A 24821-nucleotide genomic window follows, 5' to 3' on the forward strand; every position below is an offset into this window, starting at 1 on the left:
ATATGGCCATCTGGGTGACAGATTGTGGCAATGGGATGGTGTTGAGTCTCTGCCCTGAGGTTCCTTGCAAGAAGTCTGCAGGCTCTATCCCCTTCTGCATGCTTGGTAGCCATATATATGACATAATCATGGTGTTATATTTGTGGAATGTTGCCAGTGGTTTTGTACAAGAAGGTGGCGCGGGTCCACATCCGATACAGCTCAGATCTCCAAAAACGCAAATCAAACTCCGGTTGATGTCTTAAGACAAATTCCCACTAACAAATCCATCTCATCTGATGGGGGGGCTGGATGCAGAGCTGGCATTTTCTGTAAAGAGATTCTGTACCTCCTCCTCAATTGTGTTTTAGTGCACCACAAAGGGATTCTGGCCCACAAGGGGCCCCAGAGTAGAGTATGCAAAAGGGTGCAATGATCTGATTGTAGACCGGCCAGCAGCTCAGCGTTATATATTGACCCTAGGCGGTGTGTTGAGACCATAAACATATCTGTACATGTGTGTAAGGCATGAATGTAATAGAAATGGGAGTATTCTCACATCTGGATCACACACCAAGCGTTGGTCAAGTTCCAGGCTTGAGTCTAGGCGCTCAGGGCCGAAAACATGGCATGGTTAAGTGAACCTGGTAAAGGGGGGTGGGACTTATCTAAGGAAGTATCCAGCACACAACTGAAGTCCTCTCCTAACACTAGAGGCCCTGAAAAGGAGGACTCAACAAAGCCACCCAAGGAATGCAGGTGGGTAACCTACCTGGTGTTGGGTGCATAAAGTCCCAGATGGTGACTAGGACACCTATCCAGGAGAGATGCAAACATACCTCCCTTCTGAATTCACCCTCTGTGTGTCAAGGTGAAAGAGGACATTTGCCCTAATCCAAGTAAGCACCACTATAGAGAATGCAGAACATGTGGTATAATACTGTGGACCCCTCTACACACTTGCAAATGTTGACCTTTCACCTGAGTGAGATAGGTTTCCTGCAATATGGCAATATGGATACTGCACCTGCTGAGATATGAATGTATACTTTGCCTTTTAGCAGGATACCCCATTCCCTGAACATGCCAAGTCAAAAAAGGTAAATGTATGCAAACTAGACATGCTGCTAGGTAGTCGGGAGAGGAGGAAGGGGAGCAAAGATACCTCCTCCTCTGCCGTACATCAGTACATCTACAAGAATTACGTATCAACCCAAAAACAATCCAATGCCAAGGTGAATTATTAAGCCAATGTCTCGCAATACAATGGTATCCGTTGCTTATGTGCATGCAAAAAAGCTTCTAAAAGCATAACAACCCAACAATAATAAATCAGTCTCAACATAAACTCCCCAACCAGGGCTGGTAAGAAAAAAACACACCCTGCCCAATTGAAGCAACAAATATAAGCAAGGGCAATACAGTAACAGTGGGTAAAGAAAGGGAGGGGAAGATAAGGGAGGACATAAGGGGAGAAGAAGGAAAATCGAGGAACGGAAAAACAATGTAGCAAAAAAGGAACAAATGTTGTCAAGGGGGCGGAGTAAGGATGGCGCTCATGAGAACGTATCACGGCACCCAAGCAATAACAGTCATAACAAAGAAGAGATAGGCCCCCAGGGGAATCATATGAACATCTAGTATGCCTATAATGAATCAAGCAAGAGGAATTAATAGGAGGTGGTGCAATAACCTTCAGAAGATTAGCCATAGCACATTAAATTTGTGAGGTCCCACAGGAGCCCGAATTCAGTCAATGGCATCTGGATATACAGTTAAATGTGGGATGAAGCTTTCTCCAGCTAAGAAACATGGGTCCTTGCCTTTGTCTTCAGTTAAATTATATCATCAGCAGATTGCAGCAGGATTTTGAGCAGTGCTTCCACCTCCTCCTCGGAGCTACTAAGGAGTTCAGGAGGGGCTCTATCGCTACTTGAGTCTGAAGCAAAAATGTCTGTCCTTTTTTCGGATAGCCATGGTAGGCCCACAGTGCTAATTCCTTATAAGCAGCTTTCTGAGAGTTGGCTGGAACTAAGGCTGATTGACTGTTGGAAGCTACTCTTCCACGCTTTGTCTCGTGGCATGATCTGTGAGAGCCCCGGGACTGCTGCTACCATTTCTGTGATGCCCGATCATGAGAGGAGGATCCCTGTGTCTCCATCCGGCTCCAGGCATTCTACGGATTGGTTAAGAAAAAGGATTTATTGTCCAAAATAGGCTTAAGTTGGCCAGGAAGAACAAAACATGGTGGAGTCCCATATTGCGTAGCTTATGTTTAACTGCAAAGAAAAATGCACGCTGTTTATGCACAGCCACAGTATAGTCCAGTAAGGTAAGCACTCGGCTGTCACCAACCATGTAATGACCAGCTAGTCCTGCTGCTTTCAGGATAACATACTGATCCTGGCAGTGGAGGAGTTTGCCATCACAAGCCTGTGTAGGGCGCTGGGGGTGGCAGCTGCCCCAGCACCCTGTCCAGGGAGAAGAAAGTGGATAGCTGCCTGGGTGTCACACACACAATCTGCCCCCATACAGATGCCTGCACTCTAGTTGGTAATCAGGGGTCTACCTCCTCATCGCCCCTCCTTACCCGGGGTGGAAGAGCCTGGTCCTGGTTAGTGGAGTGGTGGAGAAATAAAGAGGGTACCGGAGCTGCACAACGGATGGTTAAAAAACTACAAGTCCCATGAGGTAAAGCAGAAGTATCCGCGACTGCCTGGGACCATCTGCACACGACTCAGAAGAGGAGGAAAGGTTAAAAGGAGCCTCCGAGAAGAATGAAGCTGCTGATAATTCCTTCGCCAAGAAGCACGCATACCCTGAATGTCTCCTGATCAATTCTGTGTATGCTAAGGGTACACTTGCACCGTCCGTAATCGCAGCCTTCCTCGATACTGTGAAGATCAGCTGCTACAACTTTGGCAGAATATTTGATTCACGTGAAGTTTTGTTAGTCCCTTTATTAATAACAATGGAATTGCTGGTAGCAAAGAAACTTTGTTCATGATCAAGTTTATGTTTTGGATATACAACGACTTAAAGGATTAAAGCATTATCACAGAGGTAATTAGGATCTATGGATAAAAAGAGGAGATAAGCAGATGTGCATATATGTATTTTTTACATGTGATAGTTGCATACAACATAAGAAAAACAAACAAAGAATTTTGGTGACTGTTTATTTAACTCTAACAGGGGGTTCAAGAAGCGACCTTCTGCTCTTCCCCTGTGATGTGGAACCTGTTCTGTGTGCTGCGCAATTCCTAGCCTTGCTGATCTAGTTACAGGAACTTGGACTCTATTCTCTCCAAACTGGATGGGGAAGTGTTGTTTTACAGGTATGGGCAGCTCAAATAGTAGCCGTAGGAGGGACATTGTACCCACCAATACTTACCCTCATTGTTTTGCCTTTCAGATCTCCCTCCCTGCTAACCCCTTTCCTTTCCTTCCCCCGCTTGATCATCCCATTTAACTGTGCTGTTATAGCACTCAGGGTTGGGACTGTTGAGAGGTGGACCACTTTTTGCCATCAACCGTTCCTGAGGAATCATTGAGTTGACACTGGGAACCACTGTGTCAGCTAGCCAGGATTCCATAAAGATCACCATTTCTTGACCTTCTGTGCCTTTGGCAGACCAACTGCTCTGATATTGCTTCACCGAGCACGCCCTTCCACATCCTCAGCACTGTCCTCAAGAGTATGGAGACCATCCATAAGCTCCTCAAGAGTATGGAGAGAATTCCAAGCTCCCAGACCCTACCTACATTGGGGATCTGTCACCTGGGGCTGATGTTGCTCTATGGCCGACTCCATGTTTGCAACTCTGTACTGCAGCTTACGTTGATCTAGTCAGAGAAGAGTCAAGTCAATGGCCACAGAATTCATTTTGACCTCTACAGATAATCTGGAGGCATTGATCACCTCTAGGATTTGTGCATTGCCTCCTGGGCCAGGAGCAGCAGGCAGCACGGCCAGGTCCAGGGCACTCCCTGGAGCTAGATCAAGCAGCCAAAGGAGACACCACGTTGTCATCCAGATGTGGCAAGGGGGCTGCCGGCAGATTAGTGGGACATGGCTTATCCTTGGTGCCAACCCACCCAGGGAGCCACCACACCAGCCCTGGAATGCTGAGGCTAGCAGGCAGTTACCCACTGTGCAGTCCACTGGCTCATTAGAGAGAGTCCTCCACAAGGCCCTTCCTCAACTGGCAGGCTGGCCACCTATACTCAGCAAAGTGCAGTGCCAGCAACAGTCTTCTCATCCGCCTCATCTGGGGCTTAACACTGCGGAAGCACCCCCCACCCCAATTACCAGGGCAACAGGCCAATCTGTAGTATTCCGGTGGCAACCAGACCAACAAGAGGTAGAGAGGGAGTCAAAAGAGGCCTCAGAAATAATGATAGAGCCTAGAGATGAAGGCAAATGGCTAGAGCGCACTAGTTCATGGTTCCAAGCATGTGCGGGGCCCCTTCCAGTAGCCCATCTAAAGGGGTATAAGGAGGAGAGAAAAGTGATCAGCAGGCAGGGCAGCACAGAAGGGAGGTCAGTCCCAGGTAAGTTTCATCATCTGTAGCTGGACCACCCCTAGAAGCCCCCAGCTTCTAGGTGCCCTCATGAACAACAGGAGAGCCCCATCCCAATGCCCTCCTGCACCTCCCTTCAGGCAAGGCCCCTGACTCCAACTTCTCCAAGAGCAGGCAGAACCATACACCAAGGTCCACAGTGCTACCCAGCATGGAGTCACAGCAGGGGATTTCAGCCATTCACCCACAGCTGTCAGGCCTCTCTGGGGTTGGTCAGGAGCCCAGGCCACCCCTCTCTGACAACGGGCCCAAACACAGGTTTCTCAGGCTGTGGCTCCGACTCTAGTCTCATCCAGCAGGCCAGGAAAAGGAGCGGAGAACAACAGCTCACTTGCCTCTGCACCTGGACTCGGCCATCTGTAAGTCTACCCTGGTAAGTGGTGTCGCCACAGTCCGGGACCCTTGGAAGTGGGCCTAAGGGGCTTGCCAGTCTCTGTGGATCCAGTGGAACTGACACATCTTTGTTGTGCAGCACAACCCGAAGCAGAACCGACATATCACCATTGCTGCATGGTTAGATCCCTCACAAAGATCCGCTTTGCAGCCTGTTACTTCATCGGAACCGCTGCTGTGCTGCACAACGCTTCCTCGGTGCAGGGCCTTGCATCTCTCGGTGATGGCAGCCGGACTCTGTATCGCAGCCTTGCAACTCCTCAGAACAGATGCATTCTTGATGCTGGACTATGCATCACAAGCCTTCGTCGAAAGGATCTCCATCATTGACGCAGGACCTCGCACCACAGCCTCACAGCTTACTGGAACTGACACATCACGTCAGCTGCATGATGCATGTGTGATGCGGATCCTCTCAGCACTCCATAAACCAGAGTTTAAGGTACTCTATATAGCCGGCCTAACTGGATCCCTGCAGCTGGCAGCACTCCATCGTGGTCGGCCTGAACTTGTGACTTTGTCCCAATCCAGGGTGGTCAGATATCCACAGTTGGCGCTTTGTGCTTTTTGGTACTATTTTCACTAAAATCTTTAAAATTGAATACCTCCGGTTCTACTCTTTGGCTTTTTGTGGTTTTGGTCTTGTATCATCTAATAAAAATTACTCTATTTTTCTATTGTTATAGGTTCCTTTTATGGTGCATTTTGCATGTGTTACTGTTTGAAGTGTTGCACAAATAATCGCCACATTGCCTTTGAGTTAAGACTGACTGCTCTGTGACAAGCTACCCGAGGGTTGAGCGAAGGTTAATTTAGGGTTTGCTAGTGACTTCACCCTAGGAAGACTTTTGGTTGCTTCTTGACCAGGGCTCACAACCCACTCAAGCAGTAACCTAATTTCTTAGAAGGACCTTTAACCACTTTTATAGTTCTCGGCAGCGGAATATAATGCTATAATATTTACTCTAATAGGCTAATATTTTGTAGAAGCGGTCCTGGGTGGCTTGTTTTCCTGTTCAGGAAGGACCTGGCTTTTCAGTTCAGGCGGGACTGTTCCAAATGTAGCAGGGTCAAGGCTGATTTGGAAATGGCTGGGTCCAAACTGATCTGACATAGTGTGCAAAATATGAGTTAATTGGGATGCGGCCCGGGTACTTACCAGTGGCTGAGATTAATTCAAGCATCCTATCCAACACTTTTTTGTGTACTTTAGCCTAACCTAACCCAAGCATCAGATGGGATTTGGGGTCATCAGTAGCATAGGCATAGGCAGTGGAGAGGAGGTGAGCAGTTATTTTTCAAATAGAAGGTGATCAAAGTCTCGTCCTTATCTAAAGCGCCCATGGACTTGACAACTGAAACCAAAGAGGAACCTTAAAGATATTTTGCCTGAGGGATCGGAAAAATCAGCAAGCTCCTGCACAGAATTCTTAGAAACTTGGATCTCCTGTGTCTTGGTTCTCCCCTTTACAAAATACTTTGAAATAGAGAGAGCACATACAATTCCACCAGGCAAGCTCTCTGGCAACTCAGTTTAGGCTATGATCTTCAAACCCTGGAAATATAGATATGTTTAAGAAATTCTTAATCATATGAAAAGGATGAAAACATTTCTTAGAAAGGGTGAGAATCAACATTGTTCAAGACTATACCACAGACACAGCACTAAGAAGGAAAGGGTTCTTAGCACTCAGTAAAAAAACGTTGTGATCTAACTCTCTGTTTCTTCTTTGTAGGACCATCGCACTTAAAAATCACCTTTAATTGTAAGTCCATATCTTTGAGGAACTGGATTATCTTCAGGCTTTCCTAGTGAGCACTAACCACACAGAAATGGAACATGGGCCTCAGAACTTGCAGTGAGGCCTCGGATTGGTGCTTTTCAGAAAGCACAACTTGCTCACTTTCACTTGCCACAGTTGGCAAGTTTATCAATCAAATTAGAATTGCACTTGATTCCCTTCAAAAGGCCGGAGAATTCAGGGTTCCTGTCATTCTGTAATGAAAATCATCTGGTGCCCTAACCCTGTCAGTCGTCACCTAACCCAGGGGGTTTTGGCAAGGTCACTGTAATCATAAATCAAACTTGGGGCCCATCAGGGGGCATGCTAAGAACTCTTTTGTAATGACAATTAATATCACGGAGGGAATGACCCTGTTGGATTTTTATATAACCATTGATCCCTATAGGTGTAAAAATGTGAAAGGATGGTAACTCAATATTTTAAACAATTTTTTTTTGTTGAAGTTTTAAATGGACATAAAGTAGTAAATAGAGCCCATGTAGCCATAGTGCTATTTTAAAGCTGAATATCGGGTTGTTTCTAGGGGAAGGGTGGTTGGGAGGGGGGCGCTGTTCATGTGTTTTACACTGTAAAAATGTTAAGTAATCACACAGTTAATAAAAGCTTACAGTTACAGTTACAAAAACTTACAAATGAAACAGTAACCCAGCAACTTTTGAAAAATGTACTTTTTGTAGTATTATCTGCCGCAATTCAGACCCCAACTTGCACAGCTCATAATTAGTCATTATGTAATGCTAATAGTTATGTTATGAAGATTTGTAGATCACACTGTCACCAGGGAGGGTATCCAGGTGCTGAGCAGGTGTGAGTATAGGCACGCCTACAGCCTAGTGGGACTACTCAAAAGCCAGGTCTTCAGCTTCTTGTAGAATTCAAGAAGTGAGAAGGAGGCTCTTATGTGTAGCAGCAGGCTGTTCCATGCTTTAGGAGTGATGTAGGAAAAGACTCTACTGCTGGATCTGGTTTTCCATATGTGTGGGATTTTGCAATTAGGAGTCTGGATGAGAGGCGGTATCTGGAAGGTTTGTGAAAGCAGATGCAGGGCCAGTGCTACACAGTGCCTTGAATGTGTGGGTGAGGAGTTTGAATTGTGTTCATTTGTAGATAGGGAGCGAATGGAGCTCCTTCAGGTGGGATGTGATTTGAGTGCGGTGTGGGAGTTTGAGAGTGATTCTGGCCTCCTATTTAAAAAAGATTGGCATATTTCTGTTGAGTCTTTTGTTGATCCCGGCATAGAATATGTTCCCATAGTACAGCTTGCATGTGACCAGGACATGCATGATGAGTTTCTGGATGCTGATTGGAAGCCATTTGAAAATCTTCCTCAGCATCATCAGGATATGGAAGCATGAGGTGGTGACAGCATTGACTTGAGTGGTCATGTCGAATTTGCTGTTGATGATGATCCCAAGGTTCCTGGTGTGGGTGGTGTCAGTCCTAAGTCTAATGACCACCAGTTGGAGTCTCATAGTGATGTGCTATTCCTGAAGACCCTGATTTTGATCTTGTTGTTTAGCTTTAGACAGCTGGTCTTCATCCAGTGGGTGATTTCAGTCATGCAGGCATTGAACATGATCTGGCTACTGTGGTTCTTGTTCATTAAGAAGGGAGTAAGTTGAGTGTTATTGGCATAGGAGAGGGTGTTGATGCATTGAAGTGGGTTGAACTCATTGAGGATCCTTGCGGAACGCCACAGATAAGGTCCCGGGCACCTGAGGAGTATGGTGCCAGGTTGACTGACTGTGCCCTTCCAGTCAGGGAGGAGCGAATCAATAGGAGTGTGTGTCCTTGGATTTCGATGTTGTGTAGATGTTTTAATGAGCATGGGGTGGGTGACCATGTCTAATGCTAAAGAGAAGTTCAGGAGAATGAGAGCCACCATGTCTCCTCTGTCCAGAGTCATGTGGATGTCATCCATGGCAGCGGTGAGGGCCATTTCCAAGCTGTGGTTGAGTCTAAAACCAGACAGAGTGGTGTCAAGTAGTTGGTGGTCATTGAGGTATTCAGTGAGATGCCTTTTGATGATTTTCTCTAAGACCTTGTCTGAGAAAGGTAGCAGGGAGATCGGTCTGTAGTTGGCAAGCATTGAAGGGTCCGTAGAGGGTTTCTTCAGCAATAGGAGGACAGCTGTGTATTTCCAAGCATCGGGGAGGGTCACAGAAGAGGTGGAGGCTTTCAGAATGGAAGTGAGCATGGGGCTGATGGGATGCAGTCCTCTGGAGTAGGCATTGCAGAGGGATGGGTCCGAAGGTCCCCCTGAATGCATGGACTATGGTGGTGGTGTTTTTTCTCAGGTTTGATGACGGCCTATGTGGTTAGCATTGGTAATTTGATAGGACCAGGAGGCTTTCAGTGAGTTCTGTCGAGCCCAGGTGCGGGCTGCAGTTGCTGTAAATGTTGGGGATTTTGTTGCTGAAGAATTGAGGGAGATTGTTGCAAAGGTCCAGCCATGGGATGATCGAATTGAAAGCGGCCAGTGGTGAATTTTTTCACAATGGCAAAGATGTTTTTGCTTCTGGTGTTGGCAACAATGAGGTACGCCAGAGCGGCGCATTTAGTGGTCCAAAACATTTGGTATTAGCGTTTTAGGGAAGATTTGAACATTCTCCTGTCTGCATTGTCCTGGCTGATTCTCAATTTGAACTCTGGATAGTAAACTTAGCAAAGTGAAAGAGGGGTCATCTATAAGAGGCGTTGCTACTCTGTTCTAAGGTATGTTTAAGTGCTCTCCTATTTTTCTCATTGGTCCCTACCTGTGCTAGAATTTTACCCTGTGAACCAATACTTGTTGATTACAAGTTATGCCACATCCAAGCCATATGAGTAATCTTCACACTGTTATTATCATTTAGTCAGACTTCTGCATTAAAAGAAAAGCTCTCTACAGTTTTTTAGCAAGGTGTAGACAATTAAGGTTTTCTTATTATTCCCTAAGTTTAGTAATGTCAATAACTCAACAAACAAACTGTTACATTAGCTTTTGGAGGCTTGCTCAGGGTGCTCCTTCACACCAACTGTGTCTAAAGAGGGGTGGGTACGAGAGCCTTGTCAATTCATTTGGGGGTGCAAGTGGGTTTAAAGTTCTTGTTTATTTTTGCATTTACTTCTCTCCTACTCTTTCTCTCTTCTATCCATTCTTCCACTCTTATAAAACTTGATGGCACAGATTTTTGGAAGGCCTGGCCTCCAAGCATTTCATTCATTTGTAGAATATGGGCTGAAACACACAATACATTACACACTCCTTACATACTCCTTTATGGATAACACACTCCTCTAGTAGTCAGAAAATAAAACACTATGGGGCTTGTTACTATGTAGGTCGGTGTTGCCTAAGACCGACATCGTTGCGGATGGGGAACTGACCGACCTCAGGTCGGCAGTTCCGACACCGCATCTAGGATGCGACTGCACATTATGAGGTCGCAAACGTATACTTTTCAATGGAGCTTGTGTTGCCGGCCAAAACCGCCCACAGCACAAGCTCCCATTGAAAAATTTACGTTTATTTTAACATCCTTGCACTGTGTGGCAGGCACAGGCATGATAGGGCCACATACGAAGGGCCAGGGGAAAAAGGGGGCCCTGCTAGCGGTGGAAAGGCTGTCGGAAACCGACATTATAATTCCAATGACAGAAAAGCTGTCCTTAAGGGATTATGAGGAGATTCCATACAACCAAGGGCAACTCATCTTCCTCTCTTTCCCTTGGTCTAATCCTAAAAAACTTAATCCAAAACGTTTGTTCGGTACAGTTATGCATTGTATATATTTTGACCATTGGACAGTTAATTGTATAAGTTTCAAGAGTACTAAAATTTACATATATAATACTTTCATTCGCTCAAGATTTCTACTGCTTTGTTTGATGCCTATGATGCACTCTTGTGCCTTTGCTACAAAAGCAATGTATTAAGAAAAACTTTAAAATGGAAGAAAAGGACTGATTTCTAAAGAGTCTACCCCAATTTTGAGAATAAGGCCTTCTTTACAAGTGATACAGTATTGCACTTAAGCCCAGATGTACTGAAAAATACGCCAACTGCCTCCCTGCGCTGGCACATTGTATGCTGCCTAGCACCCATACAGGAACTCTTGTACCATGGTGCAGGGATGCCTGTGTTGCAAGCAAGATTGTTTTCATGCAGGAAGCAACACCTTCCTGCTCAAAAACAATCCTTAAAGGCATTTTCCTTTTTTCTATGTGTGTTTCAGAATCCAAGGTTGTGTGTTGCTTTGCGAATACTTGCGTCACACAAGGGGAAGGCAAGCCCTTAGTAAATCTGGCCCTCATCCCAAAAGGGCTTTGTCCCTGCTGAAAAGCCCGCAATTATGGTTTTACATGCAAGAATCAGGATGATTTCCTGGTAAAACCAGGACCAAGTGTTACGGATAATCCTGATATTGGTTGCAGTATTACAGACTTTTAAATCCAGGACACTGGTAGGGAGTGGCCAACTTGATAGGAATTACCCATATTGCAATCTCACTAAAAAAGTAGAACTCACAGCTATTAAGTGGCCAAATGGCATCCATGACACCCTGAGCCAATACTATCCTTTATTTGTTTGTTTAGCAAACAGCACTTTGCGTTCTGGGACTCGTAGTTCACTTTTCCTATAACACAAAAGAGCCTAAAGGCCACATAATGTAAATGTCTGCTTAATGCTTGTCAGAGCAATAAAGAGTGAGTGCTTCAAACATGACATCGGTTCATTTCAATAGCTGTCTACAGATGTTACTATTTTCAATTACAAGAAATATGTGCTACGTGTTCATTACCATTGTGGGTAGAAATTTGCCACTGTGTATGTGATGTAGCAGCACATGGAAATAACAAGTGTCCACTTGCAACCAATTTTCTTGATGATTACAGTAGGCAGGAACATTGAGGAGATGATGAGGGACACATAAATGACACTTAGTGAGGCAACACCCATCCCTTTAGCAGGATTCAGGCTGCTCTGTAAAAAATAAACAACAAAATAATTTGTCAGGAGCACTCAGAATAGAAGTTAAACTGCATCATCGAAAGAATATGTTGGTGTAATGACTAGTTACACAAATGTTTTTTTAAAAATACATATCTGCTTATAAAAGAGCATTAAACACGGGTCTTTCTTGGTTGTGATGTACGTGGCCATTTAGAAGTTGGGGTAATTCAGTGTCTCAGAAAATGTTTAATTACAAGCTCCCCCTCAATTTTGGTTTAATATACTTTTTTAACCTTTCTTCTTGTATGATTGTGTTTGGAGTGACTACTGTAGACACCACAACCAAAACAGATCACAATTTTGTTTTGTTGTTTACTTAAAGTAATATATGGGATAGAGTGATCCAGTGGAAAACAAGCATTAAAAAAGCCAATAGGACATGCCAGGGCAAGCTGCTGTGAATGATACATTTTTTTTTTGTATACACTGCAAAAAGAAGTAAAAAATACAAGTCGCAGCCATATGTGTCGTAATGGAAGAATGACCGGATGCAGGTGGTATCTTTATGTAGTTTTTTAGGTATGAAGTAAGGTAGATACGCGAACCCCAAGAGGAGCAGCCTCCTTGCTGCTCAGCCCTGCACTCAACTGACATTCATCCATGCATACAGCAATCTATGACATCATCCAGTATACTAACATTCCACACACACATCCACAGGCTGAGCAGCAAGCTGGAGCAAATACCACACTTCTTCCCCCTTTAATAAAAACACAAAAATTGAAAATGCAAAGAATAAGCATAATAACGACAATGCATGGAAGAAGCAATTAGTCAGCAAATAAATAACTTAAGTAACTAAATGAGAACATATTGCAAATATTATGATAAAGAACTGTGCAATAAAACAATGGAATTAATATGCAGACTAACAATGAGAACATAACACTAAAATAAGGAAGAAGAGGACAATGAGTACCTCAACCAGGAATAACAGGAATAACCAATTAACCCACAACCATCCTCCCTCTTTAATAGAACGACAAAGAATCATGTGTAGGAAAAGCAAAGGAAGAAGAAAATAGGAAATGCTAAAAAGGTAAAGAGATACTAACAAAGTATGGAAGGACAACAATAGCGTAGCAATAGTGACCAAACACAAACAGCAAAAAGAATTGACGCTGCAAATCGCCACCAAACATACCAGTTGGCCAGACTAGACAGAAGATGGCAAGAAGTAACAGCAAAGGAAAACGGACATTGAAGGCCAAAGACAAGAAAAACACTCAAAATGTATGAGAGATGTATAAGGAAAATTATTAGTATTTAGAAAATAGGCAAGAGAATAATAATGTGACAACATGAAAATCAAAATACAGGTACCATGTAAATGAAATACAATGTGTCATAGATCCCAAGAACATGAATAAGTAATAAGATGCAAGGAATAGGAAACATAGGCTATTACAACACAATGACAAATATAATATATGCCCAAAGGTAGGCGCAGTAAGGCAATGTACAATTTAATGTATGAAAGAAATGTTGGAAATGACGAATCCATATACAGAAGGATAAGACACATATAAAGTAAGGTAATATAGATTACAGTGAAAGTGACCTGACAAGTCACGAAACAAGAGAAAGTAACATACAAAATGGATAACATTGTTGGTGACCTGACAAGTCACGTAACAGGAATGTAAAAAACCGTGAAGCATATGTGTGAACTGACAAGTCACATAACCATTAAAAGAACATACCGTAATGCAACATGGTGAGGTGACCTGGCAAGTCACATAAAAAAAATGGCACAGTAAAGTACCGTAATGATAACAGTATAAGTGTAAGTAATGTTGCAATACATACTATAAAAGTACCCATGAGGATTCACAAACAAGAAATTGAGAAGAAAACACTGCAAGGCAAGGTATAGAGCCAGTAGGCTATTAAAACAGATGCACTTAGCCATATAAATACCAGCCACTAAAGTACTGTAACATAAAGTAAAATAAGTACTAATAATGTCAGCGCAAAATGCGAGAACACAAGGAAATACATGTTGGCAAAATGGTTCATAACATAAATGATATACATTTTAAACTTTAAGTAAGATTCCAATAAAATAATAAGATAACACAAATAAAGTGGTCACCGTAGTCGTCATAGTGTGCAGCTGATGTCCAAACAGAATGGAACAGTACCTTGCCATGGACTGATGCAAAGATGACCAATGAAGACATCATTGAGCAATTACAACAGTTTGAAGAACAAGCATTGGAAATGCAATAGGTCTCGGATTTATTTGAGTTAGAGCTAATGGCATTGTAAATGGCAAAGTCTTTTAGCCATGTGTTATGGAGTGTATGCATGTGGTGTGTAATGGAATTATGTGGTTTGGATTGGAATTGTTCACCCTGCACACTCACAAACTGTTCACCTTGCACACTCACAAACTATTCACCCTGCACACTCACACACTATTCACCCTGCACGCTCACACAATGTTCACCCTGCACGCTCACACACTGCTCACCCTACACGCTCACACACTGCTCACCCTGAACGCTCACACAATGTTCACCCTGCACGCTCACAGACTGTTAACCCTGCACGCTCACACACTGCTCACCCGACACACTCACACACTTCACACTCTGCACTCACACTCTGCACTCACAACTCTGCACTCGCACTCTGCATTCTGCCCACTCACTCTGCCCACTCACTCTGCACACTCACTCTGCACACTCACTCTGCACTCACTACTCTGCACTCACTACTCTGCACTCACTACTCTGCACCCACTTCTCTGCACCCACTACTCTGCACTCACTACTCTGCACTCACAACTCTGCACTCACTACTCTGCACTCACAACTCTGCACTCACTACTCTGCACTCACTACTCTGCACTCACTGCTCTGCACTCACTACTCTGCACTCACTACTCTGCACTCTGCACTCACTACTCTGCACTCTGCACTCTGCACTCACTACTCTGCACTCACTACTCTGCACTCTGCACTCACTACTCTGCACTCACTACTCTGCACTCACTACTCACTACTCTGCACTCACTACTCTGCACTCCCTACTCTACACTCACTACTCACTACTCTGCACTCACTACTCTGCACTCACGACTCTGCACTCACTACTCTGCACTCACTACTCACTACTCTGCACTCACTACTCTGCACTCACTACTCTGCACTCACAACTCTGCACTCACAACTCTGCACTCACAACTCTGCACTCACTACACTGCACTCACTACTCTGCACTCACTACTCTGCACTCACTACTCTGCACTCACTACTCTGCACTCACTACTCTGCACTCACTACTCTGCACTCACTACTCACCACTCTGCACTCACCACTCTCCACTCACCACTCTGCGCTCATTACTCACTACTCGGAACTCACTACTCGGCACACACTACTTGGCACTCACTACTCGGCGCTCACTACTCTGCACTCACTACTCACTACTCTGCACTCACTACTCACTACTCTGCACTCACTACTCAATACTCTGCACTCACTACTCTGCACTCACTACTCTGCACTCCTTACTCACTACTCTGCACTCACCACTCTGCACTCACCACTCTGCACTCACCACTCTACACTCACTACTCTACACTCACTACTCTACACTCACTACTAACTACTCTGCACTCACTACTCACTACTCTGCACTCACTACTCTGCACTCACTACTCACTACTCTGCACTCACTACTCTGCACTCACTACTCACTACTCTGCACTCACTACTCTGCACTCACTACTCACTACTCTGCACTCACTACCCACTACTCTGCACTCACTACTCAGCACTCACTACTCGGCACTCACTACTCGGCACTCACTACTCTGCACTCACTACTCTGCACTCACTACTCTGCACTCACTACTTTGCACTCACTACTCACTACTCTGCACTCACTACTCTGCACTCACTACTCTGCACTCACTACTCTGCACTCACTACTCACTACTCTGCACTCACTACTCTGCACTCACTACAGTGCACTCACTACTCTGCACTCACTACTCACTACTCACTACTCACAACTCTGCACTCATTACTCACTACTCTGCACTCACTACTCTGCACTCACTACTCACTACTCTGCCCTCACTACTCACTACTCTGCACTCACTACTCTGCACTCACTACTCACTACTCTGCCCTCACTACTCACTACTCTGCACTCACTACTCTGCACTCACTACTCACTACTCTGCACTCACTACTCACTACTCTGCACTCACTACTCTGCACTCACTACTCACTACTCACTACTCTGCACTCACTACTCACTACTCTGCACTCACTACTCTGCACTCACTCCTATGCACTCACTACTCACTACTCTGCACTCACTACTCACTACTCTGCACTCACTACTCACTACTCTGCACTCACTACTCAGCACTCACTACTCTGCACTCACTACTCACTACTCTGCACTCACTACTCGCTACTCTGCACTCACTACTCACTACTCACTACTCACTACTCTGCACTCACTACTCACTACTCTGCACTCACTACTCACTACTCACTACTCTGCACTCACTACTCACTACTCTGCACTCACTACTCCGCACTCACTACTCACTACTCTGCACTCACTACTCACTACTTTGCACTCACTACTCTGCACTCACTACTCACTACTCACTACTCTGCACTCACTACTCACTACTCACTACTCTGCACTCACTACTCACTACTCTGCACTCACTACTCTGCACTCACTACTCACCACTCTGCACTCACCACTCTGCACTCACCACTCCGCACTCACTATTCACTACTCTGCACTCACTACTCACTACTCTGCACTCACTACTCACTACTCTGCACTCACTACTCACTACTCTGCTCTCACTACTCTGCACTCACTACTCTGCACTCACTACTCACTACTCTGCACTCACTACTCTGCACTCACTACTCACCACTCTGCACTCATCACTCTGCATTCACCACTCTGCACTCACCACTCACTACTCACTACTCTGCACTCTATTCACTACTCTGCACTCACTACTCTGCACTCACTACTCTGCACTCACTACTCTGCACTCACTACTTACTACTCTGCACTCACTACTCTGCACTCACTACTTACTACTCTGCACTCACTACTCTGCACTCACTACTCACTACTCACCACTCTGCACTCACCACTCTGTACTCACCACTCTGTACTCACCACTCTGAACTCACTACTCACTACTCTGCACTCACTACTCACTACTCTGCACTCACTACTCATTACTCTGCACTCACTACTCACTACTCACTACTCTGCACTCACTACTCTGCACTCACTACTCACTACTCTGTACTCACTACTCTGCACTCACTACTCTGCACTCACTACTCACCACTCTGCACTCACCACTCTGCACTCACCACTCTGCACTCACTACTCACTACTCTGCACTCACTACTCACTACTCTGCACTCACTACTCTGCACTCACTACTCTCCACTCACTACTCACTACTCTGCACTCACTACTCTGCACTCACTACTCACCACTCTGCACTCACCACTCTACACTCACCACTCACTCAAGTCCATGCAATTAGAGAACATAACATTCTGAACAAGCACCTACCTCTCAGTGCCCTCACTGCCTTGCGAAACTTCTCGATGCCGGCCAGGAAGAGAGCAGTGATCGGCGCGCGGCGGGGACGCTGGCGCCGTGAGCGTGCGCGCGATGGAATCCGCGCGTGCCAGCACTTGTCGCTCCCTCTCCCATTAGGATTGCTGGGCGCGTGCCCAGCTCTTGTCTCCTTTTGTCGGCTTTGGCGGCTGACATGATTACAATAGTTCTCTGCCGAGAATGCGCTTCGCGCGTCTCTAGGCCGAGACCTAAAAAGCACAAACATGGACTTTCCTTTTCCTGGAACAGGTGCAGTAATTCTAGATAACCGCTAGATGGCGCTGTGGTTAATGAAACTCCAAATGAAGTACTTACGATGCAATGATGAAGAACATTTTGGTCCCAAACTGGCAAGAAAATGCCGATCACAAGCTGGAAAACACCTCAGTATTGGCACGCAGCAAGGAACAGCTAATGCTCGATGTGCGGGTGAGGACGAAGTGACACGACTGCCAAAATCTTGAAAGTGTGGTTAGAAGTGGTTGGCAGCACAATTGAAAGTCAAAGAGCTCCGCCGGGGCCAGACAAAATGGAGGCACGCACCGCGACGGCGCCATGGGTGGCTCCAGGCAAGTCGATGCATGTTGGAATGTAGAGGAAGGAATGCAGCTCTGAATGCAGGAGACATCATGAGGAACAGAGGCAGCAGAGATGACGGTGACAGCGTGAGCTAGCTGTGTGTGCGCTCAAGTAGTATTTGAAAAAGATTTAGATGACAGTTAAACTGCCATTAGGCAATTTACAATAATAATTGTAAAAAAATTTTTTTCAAAAAGCTCACTGTAACATCCGAAGCACTGCTGAAGAGCAGGTCCGTAGAGCTCCTTCCATTCACTACTGTCAGAGCAAGCAGAAGCAAAAAAAAAAAACGTGTCGCAGTGAAAACACAAATAAAGTTACATGTGGCAGTAATTAAAAAGTGGGAGAAGAACATCCAAGACTCCCCAGATCACAAAAACGAGCAGTTCAAAGCTCTTTTTCAGGCAATTGGGTATTTATTTTTGTGATTTTATATAGCGCGAACTTTACCCGAAGGTGTCAGAGCGCTTTACATAAGGACCAGTTGAAAAACATAAGGACTTAGGATTACATGCGTTACATAAAGGATACAAACAGAAAAAAATTGCAAATGTACAAGATGTAAAGTCACACAAGGAGATACAAATGGATATACTCTAAGAGTCACATAGGAATGGTAGATAGTACAAAGGTCTACTGCATAAACTAGTGATTAGAGTTATCTCTATATACATTGGGAAGGGATATGACTGGATATACTCTAAGAGTCACATAGGAATGATATATAGTACAAAGGTCTACTGCATATACTAGTGATTAGAGTTATCTCTATATGCATAGGGAAGGGATACAGATGGATATACTTTAAGAGTCACATAGGAATGGTAGATGGTACAAAGGTCTACTGCATATACTAGTGATTACAGTTATCTCTATATACATAGGGAAGGGATACAAATGGATATAGTCTAAGAGTCACATAGGAATGGTAGATGGTACAAAGGTCTACTGCATATACTAGTGATTAGAGTTATCTCTATATACAGAAAAGCAGAGTTCCATAAGTGGGGTCGGAGGGGGGATGCAGTCACAGCACAAAGGGAGGGTGGGAGGGATGCAAGGGTATGGAGAAAAAGGCAAAGCAGAAACATTTGAGGATCATCAACGGGGAAAAGGGTTAGAGGACGAGGGAAAGGATGAAGGGTCAGAGTCCATAGAAAAGTGTCCAAAATCAGCAGCAAAAAGGCGGCCAGGACAAAACAAAAAAGTAAAGAAGTCCAGGAGAGAAGGTGGTGGTGTGGTACGGCTACCCGTCACCCACCAGCAGCCTGTTGCCCAGGTGGGAGATGAGAAGAAAGACCACAGGCGCCATGGCATGGTGGGTTGTTGTCTTCGGGTGGGAACCTCACATTAAGGCACTGCAAATGTCAGGTAGATTGTGGTAGCAGTGTAACATCAGTGTGGTAGTCTCCTCGCTGACACCACGTTTGTCACGGATCTTGTGGCGCTCCTCGCCACTCTCGCCTCGCACATCTCGCTGGCTGGTTCCTCAACCGCCACCATTGTTGAGTCAGCAGGCCAGTCAAAGCTGGGGCTTGTTGGGGCATGGTGTGACGCTGGGGTGCAGGCGAGGGGGAGAGGCAGAGCACTCCGCACAAGTCACCGCCAAGGATCCTTGAAGAGGGTTCACCCCCGCAGGCATGCGACACAGAGAGAAATCCCCGCCGCGCCGCCATATCGTGGCAACAGATGTGTGGTAAATAAATAAATAATACCCTATTTTTGACTAGGCATATAGCATAACAGATAGCTCAATAAATAAGAGTCAAGATTCGAGGTAGTAGGAGTTTCTGCAGGTTTATTACAGCATAAGGACAGGATCAGGACAACCTGCATAGGAATAGGACAATAAGGCCCGGCAGCTGCCGGGGCTGGGTCTGGGATGAGCGCGCGCTAACTTTTCATAACAATACAAGAGCATTTATACATAGCGCAAACACATAGCATTACATTGCAGTAGGCGTAGCAGTGGGTGGAGCAGAAGGCGTGACGCGTAGCAGTCGCGAAAGATAACAGTAAAAGTATATGTAACTGGGCGTGTACATAGACATGTGGTGCAAACGTAACAGAATATGTCATGAATGGGGCGGAAACATAGGAGGGGGCTACCTAAGGAGCCGGGACCTCTAACCTGATGGTGCGCGCAAACTGGCAATGACGTATCACTAGGAGAAGCTGGGGGCTATGAACTCTGTGCTAGGAGCAGAGACTAAAGTCTGGAGGGTCGGAGCGACATGTACCTAAACCCTATCTGGTATCTGATGTTTAGGGAACATGTTGATATAAACTAGAAGTCATGAGGGGAAAAGCTAACTTGACTCTAAGACTGGACCATGCATTATTCTACATGTAGTGCGTGATGAAGAATATTAAATGACCATTAAATACAGTATTTCTCTAACGTGGAGCCGCATAGGCTAGACAATGACGGGAACTATTGATGCAGTTCAGTAGCTTAGGAATGCAGAGAAGGAGGACTGAACTGATAACTGGAACTATAACATACATTTGGCAGACTCAGAGGCAGAGCCAAGCTGCACCGGGCACTGCGAGACAGGAAGTAAGTGAAGGGTCGAGGATACAGGTGGGGGCTGTATCGCTCCTCAGCGAGGCTTTTGGGAGACAGGAGCTGAATCTGATGTCCAGGCCCTGTTGAGGCCTGGAAACGGGGACTTTATAATGAAATAACGTGCACACTGAGAAACGTGGCAACGTAACTTTACATAGGCCTAATATTCGTAGTATTCACGAGGACTGGAAACTGGCATACTAGAGGTGGACACAACTGTAATTGCGTCATTAATCGGACATGGGGAATACATATGCATATTGGTCATGCACACATAACATATGATGGATGAGGCGTAGGGACACAGAACATGGCAAAATTTACTTTTCCACATTCCCTCCTTGTCACTACGTTTCCATCAGGAAACATCAATATTCATGATACCGTCTATCATTTCATACAGTACCATTTGCTCGTCTCGAATTATCTTGGAACGGGACTTAGAACGGGGCTTGGGACTAGGAATACAAGAGGTAGCACACATGCTGCAAATCGCAGGGCCACATTGTATACAGAGGCAGCAGCTAAATATGATCGCTACTGCAATACTTAGAAAGGACAGGACTTTCCATCCCCATGCGGAAATTATATTCCAGAACCAACCGGACCATGTCCAGGTGCCTGGATCTTGATGTAACAGATGGGCAATTTTATGAAGTCTGGTTATAGCTGAATAAACAGACGGCGCGTTATTTGGAATGAAAATGCAGCAACTAGATCCGAGAACTCTACAGGCCCCGCCCCTATCGGCCAGTATGACGTCAAGGACGAGACGATTCTGTAAAACGACAATTCTCATAAAGGATTGCTCTTCAGTTAAGTTACCTAGAGCGGAGGCAGTCTCATCTACTACTGCTTCAAGGGTTCTTGTTAACCTACGGATTAGCTTACTATTTACAACTGTACCTAAATAAGGGAAGACACCTTTATCTATATCAATGAATTGCTCTGCGGCAGTTTCAGTAAAATCGACAATCGGGAGATTTCTCTTGTGTCTAGTATGTACTAGGAAGGAATTCCTATGGTAGTCAGGTGGGGCTAGAAAAACAGGTGGCAGTAGGAAGGCAATGTAACAGGTTCCCTCCCAATCGAGGGGCAGACGAACATATGCAGTTTGACCACAAACAAAATAAGAATGACGTGAGGCTTTAAAAATAGATTTCCCACTGTCACTATACTTGACAATAGTAGTACATTCACTATGGCCTACGTGTACAGAACCATAATTACGGACACATAATTCGCCTTTGACTGGTAGTACTGAAATAGCAGGTGAGTCTGGAGTAGTATCAGACTGAACATTCAGGACCATGAAATTCGACGAATAATTACCTAAATTATACACTTCATTTTCTAGATCTAAACCTGTTCTGTGGGGGAGACCTTGCTTGTCTGGGAAACATGTACTGTTAAGAAAAGACATATCTGTTGCGGATGACGTTAACGTGGACCATGCTCCACATGAACCATTATGTGAGAATGGATAAGGAAACAGTGGCAGAACTCCCTTTGATGTCTGGAAAGGGGGGAGTCGACCACACACCCAACAATTAGTGGCATTGCTGGTCTGGTGTGAATAATGTAACATACGGATAAATGTGTTGTTACGCATAGCGAGGCGGTATGAATATTCGTGAGGAGGCAGATCACTAAACGTGTGCTCTACTGTAGCATTAGCAGACATATTTACATGAGGAACTGAGAAACACAGGAAAAATGCATAACTGGTGCAGGAAATCATTATGCTGAGAAATAATATGAAACTCAGAAAAACGATACATTTGATTGAACTTTGACTGACTCTCTCACTATGGGGGTCTATTTTATACATGTCAGAAACAATCTAACCGTTTCACCTAGGGGAGGACTTATACAATCAAACTGACTGACTTATTTTACTAGACCTGAGCTTTAACTTATACTCCTGTTGCGGAGTTTTCTCTAACAGGGAAGGGGTTGTGTCAATGTCTTTTGCGGGACAGTCCTTTAAAACAATGTCTTGGCAGTCTTTAAAATCCTGGGACTCCTTAGAAATGTTTTTAGAAACGGGTTTCAATCCATTGAAAAGTTTTACATGAGAAAGGTGGACCCACCCCTTCCTGCCTTCCAGCTTGACGGCAGTACGGGTGGTCAAGAGGACCTGACGTGGCTCCTTCCAACGAGGTTCCAGCGGACTTGATCTGTCAAAATTTCGGACCATCACAAGGGAACCTGGAACGATTTCATGCGGTGCCACCTCGGTGTTGTCTGGAAAGGCGGCAGCAACCTGTGAACGACATGAGTTGAGGGCAGACATCAAGGAAGCTAGGTAATCTGTCAACATATTACATGAAACATCGGTAATACTTCGGGGTCTAGGAGTACCCCACATGTTAGGGGGGCGGCCGAATACGACCTCATACGGGGACAGACCTGATCTGGAATGTGCAACCATGCGCATATAAAATAAAGCGACTGGCAGAGCTACTAGCCAGTCCACACCTTTTTCTTTACAGACTTTTGCAATACGGATTTTCAGGGTCTGATTATGTCTCTCGACTAGACCGGCTGCTTCAGGATGGCGTACACAATGGAACTTCCACTGGTACCCTAACAACAGGGAAACATGCTTCATTAACTCTGAGGAGAATGGCTGACCGTTATCAGAATATACGACTCTAGGGAGTCCATACCTAGGGAAAAATTCACGAACCAACTGCTTGGCAGTGGTCGCGGCTGTGTAATCTGGGACTGGATATGCTTCTGTCCACCTGGACAAAGCGCATACAACTACAAGGACATACTTGAAACCTCGACATCGCTCCATTTGAATATAATCCATCTGGAGGACCTCAAAAGGGTGGTCAGGGGGCTGGAAACCACCTTGTTCCACCGGGACACTTTTACCTGGATTAAACTGACAACATATCATACAGGTACGGACTTTCTGCTTGGCTGCAGCTCGTAAATGCTTATTGAACCAAATGTTCTGGATACTGTCTAACATAGCTTTTTCTCCTAAATGTGCTGGACTATGTGCGGTATTGATAATGACTTGAACCATAGAGTCGGGGAGAAACCATGTGGCTCTACCCTTCGTTAACCATCCTTGATCTGTCTGGACCCCTCCTTGTTCAGACCATTTCTTGATTTCTTCGGAAGTAGCATGTAACTGGATATCTATGACATCTTGAGTAGGGTCCTTAACTGTCATGCATGTAGTCGGATCTGGAGTGTGTGTCTGATTAACTGGAATGTCTAGAGTCTGTGCTGTAAGCTTGGCTGTGCGGTCTGCTAGATCGTTACCTTGAGAAATAATGTCAGTAACTTTCGTATGTGCTTTGCACTTTATGATAGCAATGGATGTCGGTAAATGTATGGCATCTAACAGAGCTTGAATAAGGAGACCATGCTGAATCTTGGTTCCATGAGAAGTCATGAAACCTCTCTCCTGCCAGAGCACTCCGAAGTCGTGTACAACTCCGAATGCGTAGCGCGAATCTGTGTAAACATTAACTTTCAAGTACTTGGCGTGTATACAGGCTTGTGTCAGAGCGACTAGCTCTGCTGCTTGAGCGGACAGGGTGTCAATACGGTGTGTTTCAATAACTTCGGTGTCAGTAGTCACGGCATACGCGGCGACTAGTTCTCCTGTACTAGTTCTCATACATGAACCATCCACATAAAGTGTCAGGTCGGGATCTGGTAACGGAATGTCTGTCAGGTCTTGTCTTGGCTTTGTCGTAATGTTAACTACTTCCACACAGTCATGTGGATCAGAATTTGAACTAACTGATGGTAACAGTGTAGCAGGATTTAAAACGTTGCAGCGTCTAATTTCTATGTGTGGCTGGAACAGTGTCAATTCATAACCTGTTAAACGTGCAATTGTCAAGTGCTGAGTTTGTGTTCGGTTTAAAAGAACTTCCACGGAATGTGGGACTTGTACTGTCAGGGAATGTCCTAAAACTATGGAATCACTTTGTCTGATAGCTAGTGCTGTGGCTGCAACTGACTTGAGGCACACAGGCAACGCCTGGGCGACTGGATCTAATGTGCTAGAAAAATAAGCACAGGGCTTGGATTGTCCTGCTTGATCTTGTGTGAGAACAGATAATGCTGTACCTTCACGTTCAGTAACGAAAAGTGTAAAAGGCTTACTGTAGTTCGGTGTAGCTAGAACTGGAGCTTGACATAAGGCTTTCTTTAACTCGTTGAAACTAAGTGTATGTTCAGATGTCCAAGGGAGGACAGTCGATACGGCTGCCTCCTGTGTCGTTAACTGTATCAGTGGCTTGGCTAG

General features: G+C 45.1%; 1 protein-coding gene across 1 annotated transcript in view; it reads right to left on the reverse strand.

The window, feature by feature from the left end:
* LOC144761599 (protein unc-93 homolog A-like) overlaps positions 1-24821 on the reverse strand; it is a 340831-nt gene that overhangs the window by 168692 nt on the left and 147318 nt on the right. The window contains exon 3 of the mRNA XM_078646899.1: positions 11546-11727. Within this exon, the coding sequence (XP_078503025.1) occupies positions 11546-11727 (182 nt within the window). The remainder of the gene's footprint in view (positions 1-11545; positions 11728-24821) is intronic.

The sequence above is a fragment of the Lissotriton helveticus genome, chromosome 6, assembly GCF_964261635.1.
Source record: "Lissotriton helveticus chromosome 6, aLisHel1.1, whole genome shotgun sequence".
NCBI lineage: Eukaryota > Metazoa > Chordata > Amphibia > Caudata > Salamandridae > Lissotriton > Lissotriton helveticus.